The sequence below is a fragment of the Onychostruthus taczanowskii genome, unplaced genomic scaffold, assembly GCF_017590055.1.
Source record: "Onychostruthus taczanowskii isolate IOZ18803 unplaced genomic scaffold, ASM1759005v1 scaffold5, whole genome shotgun sequence".
Taxonomy (NCBI): Eukaryota; Metazoa; Chordata; class Aves; order Passeriformes; family Passeridae; genus Onychostruthus; species Onychostruthus taczanowskii.
In genome coordinates this window covers 11038035-11055021 of record NW_024502568.1, presented here as the reverse complement: position 1 = coordinate 11055021, position 16987 = coordinate 11038035, and the positions used below count along the sequence as shown (strand labels likewise).

The 16987-nt window shown below is 43.3% G+C and overlaps 1 protein-coding gene across 4 annotated transcripts in view; it reads right to left on the bottom strand.

The window, feature by feature from the left end:
• Positions 1-16987, bottom strand: part of TCF7L2 (transcription factor 7 like 2) — a 172644-nt gene that overhangs the window by 21100 nt on the left and 134557 nt on the right. For 2 of the 4 annotated variants that reach the window (XM_041415733.1, XM_041415735.1), the window contains exons 6-8: positions 5035-5167; positions 2844-2946; positions 158-244 (exon numbers count right to left, since the gene is read on the bottom strand). In XM_041415733.1, coding sequence (XP_041271667.1) covers positions 158-244; positions 2844-2946; positions 5035-5167 — 323 coding nt within the window. The remainder of the gene's footprint in view (positions 1-157; positions 245-2843; positions 2947-5034; positions 5168-16987) is intronic. The other 2 variants (XM_041415734.1, XM_041415736.1) reach the window with 1 other exon arrangement.

Genomic DNA, 16987 nt, shown 5'->3' with positions numbered 1-16987 from the left:
GCCCTCGCCCTCTCCTCCATCCCACCAAAAAGCTCAGGTTGGATATTTAACTGAAGTGCTTTCAGGAATCTGCTGCCTAGATTAAATGCTCTCCTACAGAGAGTGGGAGGAGGAGCTACATTTGCTCTTGATTTAGGACCTCAGTATTTGAACTCACCTTGACATGGAAGCATTGACGGTCAGAGCTGTTGGGTAAGGGTGGCGGAAACCCCCTGTCGTGATTGGGTACACTGGCTGACCTTGCCTGGCAAAAAAGAAGAAGAGAGTGAATGAGAGAAAGGAAAAAAGGGCTTAAAAAAAAAAAAAAAAAAAAAAAAGAACAACAAAAAACTTCTCTCTGCACAGTAAGCTTTATTCTCATTTGATCAGAACAAAAATCTTGGGGATTGTACAGCAAGGATCAAAGGAAAGAAACACAGAACAATTTGAATGCCATAAATCTGATAGGAATGGCTAATTAAATTTTATAACCTCTGCTTATGTCAATAGAGACCCTCTCCCCAAGCTGAAACTAGGTGTTTTGTTGTAATAATTAAAGGCGAAGTCTCGCTTGCTTTAATGGAGCCATCACACTAATTGAGGGCTACACATCCAAAGGAAAACAATAATGAATGTAAATTTATACCAAAATAAAGTACAGTGAATCAAAGGACTTCAGTTGCGCTTTGGGCCTCTTTCGGTATTTAGATCTCGGTGAGAAAACATTAAATTAACAGAGCTTAATTTGTAGCCTTTTGTCAGATTAACAAGTGTTGACAAGAGTTACCGGGGGAGAGTCCCCAAGAAGTATTGTGGGTAACCAATAGACAATCACACCTCATTACAATAATTAAAAAATACAGCAACATGCAAAACAGCATCCTCATGAAAGACACACAACTTTTTCTGATGGAGGTTTGTCTGTGCTGGCTAGCTCGTTTCATCTGTCCTTCAAATACATCATCTGACTGGGCAGGATGCTTTTGGAGTGGGTACTATGCCAGAAACATGCAGGCCAGTGGAGGATAGATGGGTTGGGAAGTTGATGGTGAAGTGCAAGAGGCAAGGAGAGGGGAAATGAAAAACTTGGGTTACGTCTGTGAAGTTGGCCATGCTACTCTCCTAGAGCAAAAGCCAGTGTGATGGTGCCACCCCTGAAAAAAATCACTGGGAGAAGCTGTAAGAGCTGTGGGTAGGCAAGCACACCATGGTGTTGACTTGTTCTGAAGCAGCAGGGATGGAAGAGTTGTCCAGAGACAGAGGTGGTCATTAGCACCTGTCTGGTGGAACTGGCCACACGTGGCATCATTCACATGCTTTGGCAGCCATGGCATGAGGTGCAAGGAGGACAAACCTGTGTCTGCACAGTACAGACACACATGAGCAATGGGATATAGGTCAGGGACAGTGGGGAGTTTCTTCCCTGCGCTCTCATGTCTTTCATGTCACTGACTTTCGGCACTAGCTGAGTGTATTTGTTTCAAACACTGAGGCTGTTGTTGTGCAAACTTGAGCTAAGGAGCTCACATGCAGTCTACGATTGTTCAGGGTGTCCTTTGGAAAAGGTAAATCACCACAAACAAGGAGGAATTTCAGATTTCAGGGAGCAATTCCTTGGGTTTTTCTTCTGCTCAAGATGTGCTCTTCTGGATAAGCAACATTCAGCAGAGAGGTGATGGACATGCTTCACCCTCAGGGTGGGGGAACAACTACCCAAAATAGCTGCATGACCACCCACAAGGAAGGACAGCCTGCAAAATGGCCAGAAGCTCCACCTCTTCTGCATCAACACTTTTGTGCTTGAGAAAGGCATCCAAGGCCTCTGATGCCACCACCTCTCCTTGCCCAAGACTTGGGGATATGCAGTGACCCCCTGCTCTCCTTTGGGCTGTCAACTCCAGTTCCTCATGGAGGAATTTTTGGAGAGGTATTTTAGCACAGCTGGCCAAACAACCTCAAGCAGGAGCAAACTACCTTGAACTTTGGGTAATTCACTTCTATAAAAAATATGATCACCCCAAAACGGAGGCCTGCTACGTGAGAAAAACAGGGCAACAGTCTTGATTTATAATGCATAGAACTGTTGTATCCAGCAACACAAATGGATTTTATAAGCATTTAAATCAAATATACTACACAAAAGGCTTATACAGTGCTTAAGCATATTATAAACCTATTGAGAGATGGCAACATAAGAAAAAAAAGAAAATAAGGAGCCTCATACCCAGCAAGGCTCTGCAAGTGGGGTCTGAGGAGTTGAAAACAAAACCAAACCCCAAACTAACTTTCCATTGCTTTTTTCTAAGCCAGTTTTGAAGTAAACTAATTCCTTTTACTTGTTTAAAATTCCATTCCTCAGATGCCAATTGCCAACTGCCCAGCCACATCTCAGCTAGGAATGCTGCTCATGGCTGATGTAAAGCTCTACTGTTTCATTAGAAAAACAAAAGGGTTTTCAAAAGACAAGGCAAATGAAATTTAAAATTGCAACACAGAGGATCTGTGAGAACCACCCTGAGGCCCTAGAAAACCAAATCTGAGAAAAACTCATGCAGTGCAGTGTAAGGGCAATAACAAGAAAAGGACATTTCTGCAGAAGGGCTTAAAAATTCATGTTTCACAAGCTGTCAGCTGGTTGGGATGACATGCAAAGCTGTGTCCAACTGCTCAGGTTAGTTTATGACCACATGACCTGGCATATATCTTAATTAACCTTCATGAGGTGGATAAATTCATAACACTCAGTGAAGTGGCAGCTGGCAAACAAACTCTTCGCAATGTGCATGCACACACACACACATTTTTACATAAATTTTACACATCAGAAAAAGAAAAAAAGAAATTAAAAAAATGGAACTCCTTACTGTGGTACTAACCATCCTAGCGGATGGGGGATTTGTCCTACAGTGCCTGGTGATAATGGATAATAAGGAGATATATCTGGAGGATGTGGAGGCCTTGGAATTCCTATAAAAGAGGAACAAAAAGCATCATCAGTATTGAAATGTGGAAATAAATAAAATATAAAGAAAAAACGAATATGTTTCTAAATTTCTGTCAATTTACTTTTATTACAGTATTTGTGCCTTCACTTGGGGTTTTCAAAGGCTTTTTCACATTCTCATTTTTTAAACAAGAAAAAATGATGTTATTCACTCCCTCAGTCACCTCTCCAGAGATAATTATTTTTGTTATTTAGAATTTAGCAGTCTCAGATAAAATTTTGGTGTGATGCTGTATTAGATATTCTCTTAAATGTTCAACAAAAAGATGGCCCCTGCAACAATTTCATGGTTATTTTAGTTTCAAAGTCAGCCAAAAGACCACAGGCCCTACCCATGTGATGACTGGGTACTCAATAACATGGCATTATTCCAAAGTAATATCCAGAACAAGTTTAAAAGTCGTTAAAATTGCAAATGATGTTTGCTTTTGAGCAAACCTAGGAAAACTTTTCTGAAACCAGGAGTGGAGGCGAGGGCCCTGGAAGTACTTGGTAAAACCAGGGGCAGATGTTGAAAGTGTGCAGGGGAGGACAGAGAGCCCACCCCTCCTCTCTCTGGATGAGGTGCAGTTCCTACTCAGAAAGCAGAAACAAGCCTTAAATATTAACGCTCCTTACCTTAAGAGCAAATAGGAATTACTCAGAGGAGTAAGGGTTACAAAGCTGGGTCTTTCAATTAACAAGCCAGGGCACAATTACACAGCAGAAGCAAAATTAAAACAGAGAGCATTAAAAAGAAGGGGTACTGTATTCAGGGCTAAAACCTATTTTTTTTAAGTCACTTGGGAAGCTTTTAATCTCTAAATTAAATCTCCTTGTGTGACATTTTCATGCAGACATTGCTTTTTCTCCATTACAAAACCCAAACAGATTAACTGGGCTTTAACCATCCAGTGAGCTATTTGCACACTTGAAAGAATGTTCACAGAAGAAAAGTAAACAGTCTACAGACGTTAATCATATGTTTTACGATAACCATTTAAAAGCTATTCCCTGTACTACCATTATTTAAATGAGAGGTTGACTATGCCATTCACTTGCAATACCCAGGGATGGTGAGATGGATTCCTTTCAAGCCATGTGAAGTCAGCATTAAGCACAATTAAAAGGGGGCCCCAGTTGAAGCATATCGAGTGACAACCAGCTAATGCACAGTCTCATTCAAGGGCTGGAGTCCAGATAAATTATCTGCATAAGTTAGGGCTGACACAGAGTGATTCCTTTGACATGAATTCTGTTTCTGATGAACTCCCCAATTAACTAAATGGGGTTTGGATTAACAAAACCAAGACCACTGCCACTAGGAGCTCAGCGCAGCCTGGAGAAAGAAGATTGACACTGTTTGACTTCTTTGGGACCTCAGGTTAAAAAGGGACTCTTAGAAAGTTAGAATAACATGTAAATTCTACTCTGTAACACCAATAAATCTAGTCAGGATTTTACGTGGTGCTCTATATTCAAGCAGAGTGCCCTTCAGGCTGAACTTAGAGCTGGGTAGACTTACATTGGGGAAAAGAGTTGCAAGTGTAAAGCTGGAGCTAAGTAGTTACAGTGGATGAAAATTCAACATTATAGAAGAAAAATGGCTGAACTCCTGACACAGAAACAATGGGATTTGGGGAATTAAAAGAGATTCATTTTGAAACCGGTCATGACCCACCACCTTTAAAATTCCAGCTGCAATTTTGTAAGTGCAGATCACAGAATGTACATGTTTAATTCTCTGGGTCGTGCATGCAAACCAAGCACTGGTAGACTGAACTACCAGGTGGGGTATCATGCTTGCACAGAAACACACCTGCAAGAGACCCCACACATGCAACTCTGGTGTCACCCTGCAGAAGCTCTATGAAAATTCACCCAGTGGGTTTCCTTCTGAAGCCTAATTGGCTTAAAAAGAAAGTATTTTGTCTGGGTTTGACATTTTACATGCCCCCTTTGGTGCTCCAGCATGGGAAATCCATTCTCCCACACTCCTCTCCCCTAATGCGCAAAAAGGGAAGATCCACCCACTCCCTCTGAAAAGAAATCCCAAAATACTTCCCACCTACCTGTTTTGGGGTCTACGTCAGCTGGTAAGTGTGGAGGAGGGTTTCCTGGTGTGAAGTGCTCATTGCTGTATGTGATAAGCGGCGTAAGAGGGTGTACATGGTGTGGGTGCTGCACAACTGGCACTTTGTTAGACTGTCAAGAGAAACAGGTTGACACTGTTAGAGCAGCACTGGGCATCCCCCCACTACAGCATGAGGAACAACACACAAAAATCTGAGTAGCCAGGATTTCGATGTGATCCTCAGACTTTTCCAGATTCCTTCTTGGCATCACCCTTGCAGTTTTCCCACCCTCTTGCTTAAAACCTCCTCACACACTTTCCCTGCTGTTGAGGTTCTTTAATCTTTTTGACCTGTCATGCTCCTGTATGGAGCAACAGCAATTCTTTAAAATTTTTCCTTTTTATTTTATAATCTTGTGCTTCACCTCCAAGATGCTGGCAGACTCCTCAGTGAGGGGCTGAGAGAGTCCCCCATTTAATTAGCAAGAGACCCAAATGCTCAATGACCTGTAGGTCTTTTCCTCTCCCCTTCCTGTCCTCACTCTCAGTTCTGCATTTTACTGCTCATTGCAAATACTCCAGATAAAAAGCCTTCGTAGTGCTGGAGTATTCCCTTCATCAGCAAGCATTAAGCTGACAAGCGATCACCTGCATATTTTATATATATATTTTAGAAGAGCTGATTAATTATCAATTCATCAGAGAGCGCTAAAAAATGGAAACTGGATACTGATTAATTAGGCTACTAAAATATTCAGCTATATAAATAATGGCAAAACCCCCCAGATAAAGCCATTGAAATTAACACTCTTCTAGGGGGAATAATCACGTAGATATCATGAGATTTTCCCCATCACATTCCTAGCTCTGGGGGTAAAAAAAAAAACAACACATTTTTCTCAACAACAATTTAAAAAAATTATAAAAGGAGTGAATGAATGAAAGAAAAAGGCAGGCTGAACTGTAACTTACCCTTACAAGATCACAAAGAAAAAATTAAGCTGAAACCAGCTGAACCGCTGGACCATTTACTGCGAGTAATCCAATTGCAAAAAACCCTATTCCCCATAGAGGATTTTCACTAAAATCCTACAACAGGGACATTTAACCAGATTAGGTACCAGCAAAGATAAAGAGGCTGGTATTAGATGATGAATGGATTAGAGTCAGGTTTCATTTTAGAATGTGTCTTCATTTCCTTTTATTACTTTAAGTAAGGAACAACTTGCATTAACATCAAGTAAAAGGAATCACATTAAAATAAAGTAGTGATACCATGGTGGCCGCGATAGCGCCGCTGCTGTTCAGGGTCTGCCAGCACTCTCCTGCTCACCCTCCTGCTCCAGGATGGCTCCAAGCCCACTGCTCACTCCCCAGCACCCCCAAACACACACACACCCCCTCACTGTGCCACCTTAGACAAGCTCTTGCTATTATCTCATCTGGCTTCCAATGCTCTGAGCTTCCCTTAAAAGCATTTCAAAAATAATTCAGTTATTCTTTGGGAATGAGCTTCTAGACTGTGGGGAAGGAAGAGGGAAGACAAACTGGGAGAAAGGAGGAAAAGAAACATCTGTCTTCCCTGAATAAACAAGAAGTCCCTCCACCATGCTTTGGCTCCCCCAGCCCCAGTCTGTGCCATAAGTGTCTATTTGGGCTCATTGCTTTGATAACTGCAGAAAAAAGTGTGCATCCAAAAGAAGCCAGCCAAGAGCTGTACTTGTGCTTCCCACAACTTCTCCTGTGTTCTTCACCATGTTCGTCTCTTTCTGCCACCCTTACATGGGATGATTCCTCTCCATCACCAAGCACTTGGCACAGGAGATTCCCCTGTCAAGTGGCCACCATGCAGGAAGGAACGTGGTCATGACAGGCAATGCTGTGATTAACAGCACACTGAGCTGTTGTGGGTCAGATCTGCCAGCTGAACAGCCAAAGACAACTTCTGGCCACACTGATCCATGATGGTTTCACATCAGGAGGAGATAGGAGGATTTGGTTCTCCAAGTTCAAAAAGCCAAAGGAGATGCTCTAACCCAAAATCTGTTCTCTTTCAAGTGAACCAACCCAAGCAGTTTGGAAGTAACTGAAAGCTCTGGTAAGGGTTTCACCTAACAAATTATATTTCACACCATACAAAGTAGCAGGCATCTACTCAACAACATATGACATTACAAGCCAAATGACCAGTTGATGAGGTTCACAAAAATGATGATTTCCAATAAGAGTTATTTTTTTCTGGCCAAGACTTGTGTGAACTCCTGCTGTTAGGTGACCCACAGTGTGGCCTCATTTATTGAAGAAGTTAATACATGCTGTAGCTTTGTGCTCTCCCAACTCTATCTTCACATCATTGTAAACCTCATCCAGACCCTGACAGATATTAAGTGCTGCCTTCCACAGAGAGCTTATTTTCACAGAAACTGGAGCTGGTTAGTTAAAAAAATAAGTAGAATAACATTCGAGGGTCAGACTTAAGCCAACAAACAAGAAACAACATGTGAGAGGAAAGCTGGACTGACATGGCTCCATCACCAAAGCCAGATGTACCAAAGAGGGTTACAAGTAAACTGCGGGAAACCATCACTCCTTGCTTTGATATACCAAGACTGCCCACAATATCTCCACAAAACAGAACAATTGCTAAATTATGATGTATTGCACTTAACATGTTTCAGAGACAAATAAAAAGCAAAAGGAAAAACAAATAAAAAGCCACAATTAAGAGCTTGAACCTTAAGTCTGCAAATTTTTCCCCTGGTAAGCAATTTTTGTTCAGGTTACTACCATGCACTCAAATGGATCACTCATATAATGGCACATGGGTAGGATACTCTTTTGCCACTCTGATGATGCTGGGGCAGAGGTGGGGGGAGAATGTACCAGGGGAAAGAGAGAAACTGTCATATACATGCTCCAAAATATGCTCTCTGGGACAGAGGAGTGTGATCCACTTCCCAGCGAGTCAGTCTGCATCTGTACCACTACCCAGGAACAGGTTTCCATTCTGGTTTGCACTGTTTAGCACACACTGGGGAAAGGGACCATAACTCCCCTCAGAACACACAATTTGCAAGCCAAGCTAAACATGCATAATATACTAAACAAGCTGCTCTTTAAAAGTACCATTCCTGAAGTTAACTAAGCTTCCTTGGAAAAGAAAACTAAAGTACTATCTGGGAAAGAGCAGGATTAATCCTGCAGATGCATCTTCCTTTGAAGTCAATGGGAGCTCTGCCTGAGTAACAAGTGTGGTCCTAACCCCATCCACTGGCAATGAAAGGTAAACCACAGAAGCCATCAATAGGAGACACCCATTAGATGACTTTAGACATCCCCCTGCAAAAGGCAATATTCTCCAATATACATTTGTGGGCACTTTATCAAGGGCACTTTTAAGCTAAGAGCCATTGTGAGACGCAGGCGTTTTTCTGGCAAGTTGAAGAGCTCCATTTATGGCTCTGTCAGGCATGGGAAGGGGAGCTGCACTGGTACACACAGATTAGCATCAGGCCATGTGCTAACAGGACTGCAATGAGTGGAGATTTCTAAAGACAAATCCCAGCACCTAAGAAGTACCAAGCCTTCTGCTGATAAATCACCCCTTTCCACTGAAAGCTGAGGTCTCATGTGCTAGGTTAGAGGGCATGGTAAAGAACTGCAAAAAGACAAGAGAAGTTTGCTTTTCTTGACAACTGCTGCCTGAAGCAACCAGAAGAAATTGTCCCCATAGGGGCTCTAGTACTAAACCTCTCTATATGAATTTGAAATGCTTCTGGGAGTGATTAAACACAGATCAGTTTAAACAATAATGGAGCTCTAGAACGAAAAAAATTCCCACACCAAAACCACAACAAATTTTGGACTGATAAATGTTTGAAAGGAGTACTGAGATCCATTTAGACTAAGTTCTGATAGGTGCCTTTAGGGAACAAAAAAACCTATCTGAACTTCAGATTTAAACTGCAGGGGATTGTGTGTATAAATTGCTGTGTATTAGTCTTTGTTGCATGGTAAGGACATTTCATTAACAGGATGAAAGATGCTTCTATGCGTATACAGCCCAATTTAATACACCCCACTGATGAATACTCCCCATTTATTGAAGAAGTTAATACATGCTGTATAAATCAATAGTTCCTAAGTCTCTGAAAGCAACATAGGACTTGCACAAGATGAAACACTGTATTGTTGAGCACACAAAGAGAAACCAACCTGTAAACAGGAAGAGTTTACGACTGCAATTTCTGCTTGCAAATTCATGGTTTGTTTGGCTTTGGTAATAAAACCACGGTATCATATCAACTCCAAGTCAGAAAAAACCATGCCAGAGACACCAGAGGATGTCCTCACCAGGATAATGTGGGGTTAGTAAAGGCAGGTCTGCACAAAAAGCCACCCAGGCTGAAAACAAGCCATCATGCCGTGTCAGCAGCCAAAGCTTCCAGCCTCTGACTCCTTTCCAGTGCATCCCAAGGGCAGGGGGAGGCTCCTGCACCAACCCAGCCTGAAACTCCACTAGCTGCCAGCATAGCCCATGTAGCTGCACCCCTTTCCCTGAGCTGGGTGTCCTTTGAAATGTCCTTCAAGCCCTGTGAGGCAGGGAGGTGCTGCAGCCCACCAGGCACCCCTCAACCACCCACGACCAGGAGAGACTGAGTAGGTGCTTGCACCCAGAGCCCAGAGCCCTGGCCCCTTCCTCCACTGTCAGAGGAATGAGAGCTCTCCATCCTCCTTAAAACCTATTAATCACGAGACACTGAAAACAAATGGAGCTAGAGCTCCGCCTGTCTTTTTGCCATGTCCTCCTCTTCCCCACTGCTCTCCTTTTCTGCTGAAGAAAGATGGGCCCTGAAAGTGCTTTTATGAGCCAATACAATACAGTAAAACAAAAGCAGCACAGAAGAGGGTTTGTCAGCCTTTTCCCCTCCTCCAGGGTGGATGCAGGTCGACAGTGGTCTTGAATTAGCAGGCCCTCCTGGAGATGTTCCCTGAGCTTAACAAGCAGTACCATTCAATACCAGTTCCCATTAAAAAATAGGTTTATAAACAGTTTCTCTCGGTGCTATTGCAGTTATTCTGTCCGTGGCCAGTGAAATGCTAGCAGATGCTCCTGAACTGCTCTGCAGTTCCAAAGATGCTCATAAAAGGAGTTTCTTTTTCACCCCCTCACCACCCTGATGCCCCACAAAAACCAGGAAATTAAGTTGCAAGTAAAGGCAAATCCCAAAATATTGCTGCAAATATTGAAACTTTTTTTCCACTTCCAGCAGAGTCACCACCACCCAAAGCAGAGCATCTGTAAGCACCACTGCAGGTCTGGGGATCACCCACATCAGTAGACACTCTGGGTGGCACCCCAAACTACACCAAGGAAACTGCATACAATTTAGGTTAACTGAGAAGCTAAAGCCAACCAAATCCACCAGCTAAATGTAACTTGGTACTCATCCCCTTCCCAAGCATAAAAACTCAACAAAAGTGATGAAGCCATTTCCTGAAAAATATCAAAGATTTAATTTTACCCGGCCCTGTTTCTCTAGTGAAGTCACAATTTATTTTTTTAAGGATGCTTTCACACCTGACTAAGCATTCCTGAAAACTACTTCCCCTTGCTCCTTTATGGCTGGTAGAGTGGCCTGAGCCCTTTCTCGGTTTAATGTAGCTGATTCCTGCCTAAGGTCCTGCCCTAAGCTAACTGCCCATTGTGGCATGAGACAAGGCCTCCATTGATAATCACAACTCACCCTGCTAAAAAAAAGCTCATTTTCTTCTTTCACACAAATAATAACAGGAGCACTGACAACCGTGTGCTGGGACAATACCCTTCCCACGCAGAGCCTTAAAAAATAACCCCAAAATCCATGTAACAACCCCCACTGCCCTACCCTTAATATATAAATTTTTAAAAAATGGTGACACAAACACAATTTTGCAGCCTTCTATTTCTTCCCCTTCCCCCCGGACCACTTCCCAGGCCAGCAAGTGCCTACCTGCTCCTGCAAGAACTGCTGGCTTTCAATAAAACCCCATGGTCTATTAGCAGACAAAACAACAAAATCAGCTTCCCGGCTCTAAGTGTCCAGCAATTCATTCATGAAAAGAATAATTTTGGTTTTTCCCCCTTTTAACTCAGATGAAGTGTCCCCTGAATATTGGAGAGCTAAGCCACCGTGCTTGACATTTTTCCACATCCTTCCTGTCAGGGTGCGAAGGTACTGAGGGGAGGGGGTGGGGAAATGAGGATTTAAGATGTTCAGGAAATTTCCACTTAATTTCGCCGAAAGGCAATTATGTGAAATGATCTGGTGACAATTAGCATACACCAAATCCTCTAGTGTACAAGGGGAAGGACTGGGGTTTAGCTATCTAATTACCGCCTTTTAGTTCCGATGCAGGAGGATAAAACACACTACTAGTAAAACATTATTAAGTGTGCTCATACTCTGCTTTCAAAGCTGTTGTGGGCTGTTAGTTTATTGCTATGGTATTTGCAGTGGGGTTTTTCCTTTTTTTTTTTTTTTTTTTTTTTCTAGTAAAACAAAGAAACTTGGGGTTTTAAATACAAGTGCTGTAGTCTTGGACAATGTGGTGTTACTTTAATGTCAGGTCAGACCCAAACTAGCATCTGCTACACAAGTGCATAATTTGAGATCCTTCAGCAACACTGGAATTACATTTACAGCAGTTAGATTTTACCTTACTTATTCTCTTAATGCTTCACTGATAAAGAGAAAGCACTCTGCTCACCTGCTCTGCCTCACCTCGGCATGTGAATTCACACATCAGTTATATCATCTATAGCCCAGAACTGTGGCCTGCAAGTATCCAGGCAAGCCTTGCACTGAGTATCAACATTAGAGATTATTTGATCAACAGGTGGACTTTCCCATACCAATAGGACAGGGTAGTGCTCAGTCCCTTCAAGTTTCAGGTAATAAAGCACCATATTTATTTCTTCCATTTCAAAAGGAGAGTCAGTTTCTTCCCCAATGTGACAAATACTCGGTGCTTTCTCTGCATACTTTGTTTAATTTTAATTACTAGACAGATACTATGTCTGCAGAGCAGGCAAGCCTTCGTTCATTCTAACAATGCAAAAAAGCAAAAACACTTGGCATATATTACATTAAAACTGAAAAATACCTTTTTGCTAAGCCATACCAGTACAAGGTGAGCTGGATGAACAACCACTAAGCAAAGAGATGGGTGAAACCAAAGCAGATCTTTGGGAAATGGTCCTGAACACAAACAGGGTAGGAAGGGGAGAGGCACAGAGCAGTAACACAAGCACAAATATTAAGAGAAGATGAGAGCAGAGAAAAAAAGCAAATACAAGCAAAATAGTGCTCATAATTACCCCGACAGACCTTGCTCCATGCTTTTGTGTGAATACCTAGTCATGCAATTTGATTTACTGCCCAACATTCTCTGAAATGCATCATTATAAACAGCTTTAATTCTTGCTTATAAACCACTTATTTCAGCACTAGACAGACATATATACTGTAGAAGAAACAGCTCCTGATTTTTATTAGGGTATCTGTGATTTCTGTCTATAGCAAGAACTTAAATGTGAGGCTGTTAAAAAACTGCAAGAAATGAAAGAAAATTAGCATGTATGCCTATACCTTCTTGTACTTGGTAATTTCAGTAATAACAGCATTATTAAAAAACCACCATGCACATACATGCCTTAAGATATGATGGCAAGTTTTTAGTACAGCTTTTTAAAATGCAGCATCACAGCGGACTGTGCTCAACACCGATATGCCACACATGTAGCAAATGTATATTAAATTCCTGAACAAATAACAAGGCTCTAAAAACTGTTTTCATTTTTTATATGCTAAAAACATTACATGCTGCACAATTAAGTGATGCAATTAAGTAAATCAGACCAATTATTTCTTGCATAAATTCAAAACAGTTTCCGCAAAAATGTTATGTTAAATGCACATCAGAACTGAAACACCCTGCAAGTATTTCAGAAGAAAAGTAACAGGCACATTTACACAGTGCTGTCAGGCCTTTTGCCCCAAGTCCCAGTAAAAAAAATCCTCTAAAGGTACAATGCTTGTGAGATCTCACCACCAATCTTGTAAAACCTGCATATGCAACAACACGTAGTGAAAGAAGACACATCTAAATAACTGTCCTTTTAGATTAATTAATTTTAGACAAATACAACAGAAATTTATCCTTTTTTTATATTAGAAAAGGCAAATAAATCAACTAAGCTAATCAGGCAAAGGTACCACAGACTACTGAAGTGATAGAAATCCTCCTCCTAGACAGAGTGACTCTGTAAGCAAGTCTGGCAGAGTTAGAAAAGGAAACAGCAGAAACTCAAGACTTCCACAAAACCAACAGTGAAAATGTGATGCATTGTAGAATTCTCCAATAAGTTTCTATTTTCTGCTTGCAAGTACAGGTAATACACAAAACAAGCTGAGGGGTAGCTTTACTTTCTGCAATATAGAATAATAGGAGAAAGAAAGTCTCATGGACTTCTGACAGCAAACACAGGACCACTGCATTAAAACATGTGTTACCTCATATTTATAAACATTCAGTCTTATTTTTCATATTCCTTTATCCCTGGGTAAAATAATTCTTATGCAGTGTCCCTAAAATTTTCCCCTTTCACACTACAGCTGAGCTTTCTGAAGAACTCAGAAAATTTAACTGTCAACCAAACACAGGATCAAAAGCACCCAACAAATAGTACTATATACTATTTTTAATAATTAAAACAAAAAATCTCGTTTCGTGTATGACAAGATTTAAACCATTCCATCTCCAAACCCCCTTAACTGTAACGGATGTGCCCTGCTACAGACCAACTTTTCTTCCTTTACGAAAAAAACCCCAAAACCCAAACATTTTTACCTTCATGGTTTCAGAGTTTAGGAAATATCGTACTGAACTGAAGAAAGCTTTGAAGTGGCCCCCTCCGCCCCAAAGGAAAAAAAGAGAAGAAAAGCTAGTGATGTCATGGTCACTGTGTGAGTGCCTGACTGCAGATGTAACACAGCTCTACACGCGCGCACACTTCTCCCTCGCTGGTAACCATTGTTCAGCAGCCAGGAATCAGCCCCTGAAACCGGCTGCACACCGGGCTCTGAAACACCGCCCCGCCAACACACTCCGATCCCACCCTGGATGCACGAGGAAAAAAAAATCCCTTTCCCCCTCCCGCCCCCCCAAGCAAACCCCAAAGCCGGGCGGAGGGAAGGGCGCAGAGGAGGAGTGCAACAACTGTCCCGCTGCACCATTGTGTCGCGACAGCGGCTCTGCCGCTCGCTCCTCGCCACTGCTGTCAAATTTAGCGGCATCGAAAAGTCGCGCTTCCCCCTACTAAAAAAGACGATTACCATAAAATAAATAAATAAAAACAATGTAGCTAACAAAGGTCACAGCTGGAGATGCTTGCTTGGTTTCTCACGCTCTCCCCCCTCCCCATTTTTTTTTTTTTTGATTCCACACAGGAAGAAAGGGAAGGAGAGGGAGAGAGGAGGAGAGGGAGAGAAGTCACATCAGAAGTTCAATGGTCAAGACGGAAAGCGCGCACGCAGAAAGTGCTACTCACCCAGCAATTCAAATTGAGATGCCAGCAGCCGAACTGCTGGAAGAGAGAGAACCCAGAGGCAAGCGCTCCTCCTTTACCACTCAAATCTTCCATTCCCACTAAAATTGCATCCCTCGGGTACATAACAGCTTTGTCTTTCCTTCTGTTAACCTCAAAAACTTTTTTTCTTTACTGTCTAGATGCCAATTGTGCTGGCTTTGTATTATTTTCCTTGCAGCTTTTCTCCCTCTTTTTCTTTCCCCGCTCCCCCCCCCCCTTCACTTAAAGTACTGGAAAAGCTGTCTTAAAAGATCAAGATGTCTCCAGTTTTTTGGCCTGGTGTTTTCTGAATGCTCAAAATCCACTGTCATGTTGGCTGTGAGAAGTGTCTTATTTCTAAATTGTCGGCTGCAGTTATCAAAATTTAGAGAAGCCTCCTGTCTTTTCCAATATAGCACTTTACCATCATCCTTCCAGGGAGTGGGGAAAAGACTTTCTCCCCCCCCCGCCCGACCCCCCCACGCAGGTATGTCTGTTCACAAGAGCTAAAAAGCAGTTACTTTGGAAATCAATGACAATGCTACTCCAAGCCAGGTTGCGCAGGTATTACTAAGTGCAGCGAGGAAACGCCGGCCGGCCGTGAGGGAGCATGATCAGTTAAGTGTAGCAAGCAGTCACTTTATCTGCAAGATTGTCAAATCCCTCAAAACAAATTTCTTAGGTGGAGAGCTGTAAGGAAAGTGTATTTTCTTGTCATTGTAACACTGAGGTGACATTTGGCAGACCTTTACCATTAGCTCTGTTCTCTCCCCCTCCTCTCTTTTTTACAGTATTTAATATTTCTGTAAAACACTGACCTACTGCAACAGGGATGCAAGAGGAACTTTGAGATATGGTGCCCTGGTTACTGTATTTTCCCAAGCTGCTCCTAAATGAGAATTAACAGGGGCACCCGAGAGCATTGCTGAACTGAGCAAGGGTAAAGCCTTCTGCCCTGTGCCTTGCTCTTGCCTACAAGCACTACAAGATGCCCACTTCCTAAATCTGAGCCGGCTATCGCGGTCATCCGAGTTTGCCAAGAGTCAATTTCTCATCTCCTTTTTATCCTTCCCCCAAAGCTGTAAAGTAGCTACTCTGCAACAAGGGCAAAAGCCAAAAAGGGTGGTTTAAAAGGAAACAATTTGGAAAAGGTGGTTGCGTTGTTCCCCTCCTCACTTTCTAAGCAAATTTGTCAACACTGATGGATGCTGCACGCACGGGGAGCGATCGCCATGTGGGACGGGCGCTGCTGCAGACGAGGCACTGGAGGAGACCAGTTGCAAACACTTGTGTTCCCCACGCACATCTGAGTGATCACACCAACGAGTTCTCTCCCCCCTCGCCCCCAAAGAGTGAAACAACAGGACCAAATAAATATAGCGGTAAAGATAAAACTGTTTCAAGGAGGGAGACCTCGAGTGCAACCAAGTTTGCCTTTTAAGCGGCAGTTTAATCTGCAGGGGCCACAGGCTAAACAAAATATAACAAACGACAACGAAACACAAACTGGTACCCAGGCTCCGGGGAAAAAAAAAAAAGAAGAGGAGCAGAAGAAGTAAAGGGGGAAAATCTGTGCAGTCTCTGTCTGCCGGAGCCCCATCCCTGGTCCTCTCCCTGCGCTGCTCTGGCCTTCGCGTGTGCAGTGTCAGCCAGCAACCTCTAAGGCCCTTAATACCAAAACAAAACCCCACGATTTCCCTTTACACGGCAATAACAAAAGCAACGAGGCTCCAGTTTGACAAGTAAAAAGCCCCAACAACACGGCAGCTAATTGCCTTCCCTCCCTCTATTCACAGCAGCCACCACACTCCAGCGGCTGCCTTTGTCCCACGTGCGGTTCCCGGGGCTGCTGACGGACAGTTCCCCACCATTTACCAACAATAACTTGGAAAAGTGCAGCCAACGGGACGGGGAACTCGGAATTCGGGATTGCCGGCTCTTCCCGAAAGATGCGCAGCACATGGGATGGAGACGCCGGGAGCTCCCTATTCCCATGCCCCCAAACACCCCCCAGTACCAGCTCCTGCGGGATGCAAGTTCTCCCCCGGCCGTGGCCGATTCCCCGGGGCCATCAGGGAAGAGCAGCCCGGAGTGGGGCGGCCGAGGGCGGCGGGAGGCGGGCGGGGGGCCTGGGGGAGGCAGCCCCTGCCCCGCGCCCTCCGCGCCCCGAGCCCTCCTTACCATGAGACTGCAACCGCAGAGGGCAGGGAGAGACCAAGCGGGGCTGCAGCTCCCTGCGCGCATTCCTACAGCCGCGACCACGGGCGCTAAAACAAAGTTGGGTGTTCAGGGGAAGAGAGAGGAAAACGCGTGTCTTGGCATTTTCTAAAAAGTTTATAAA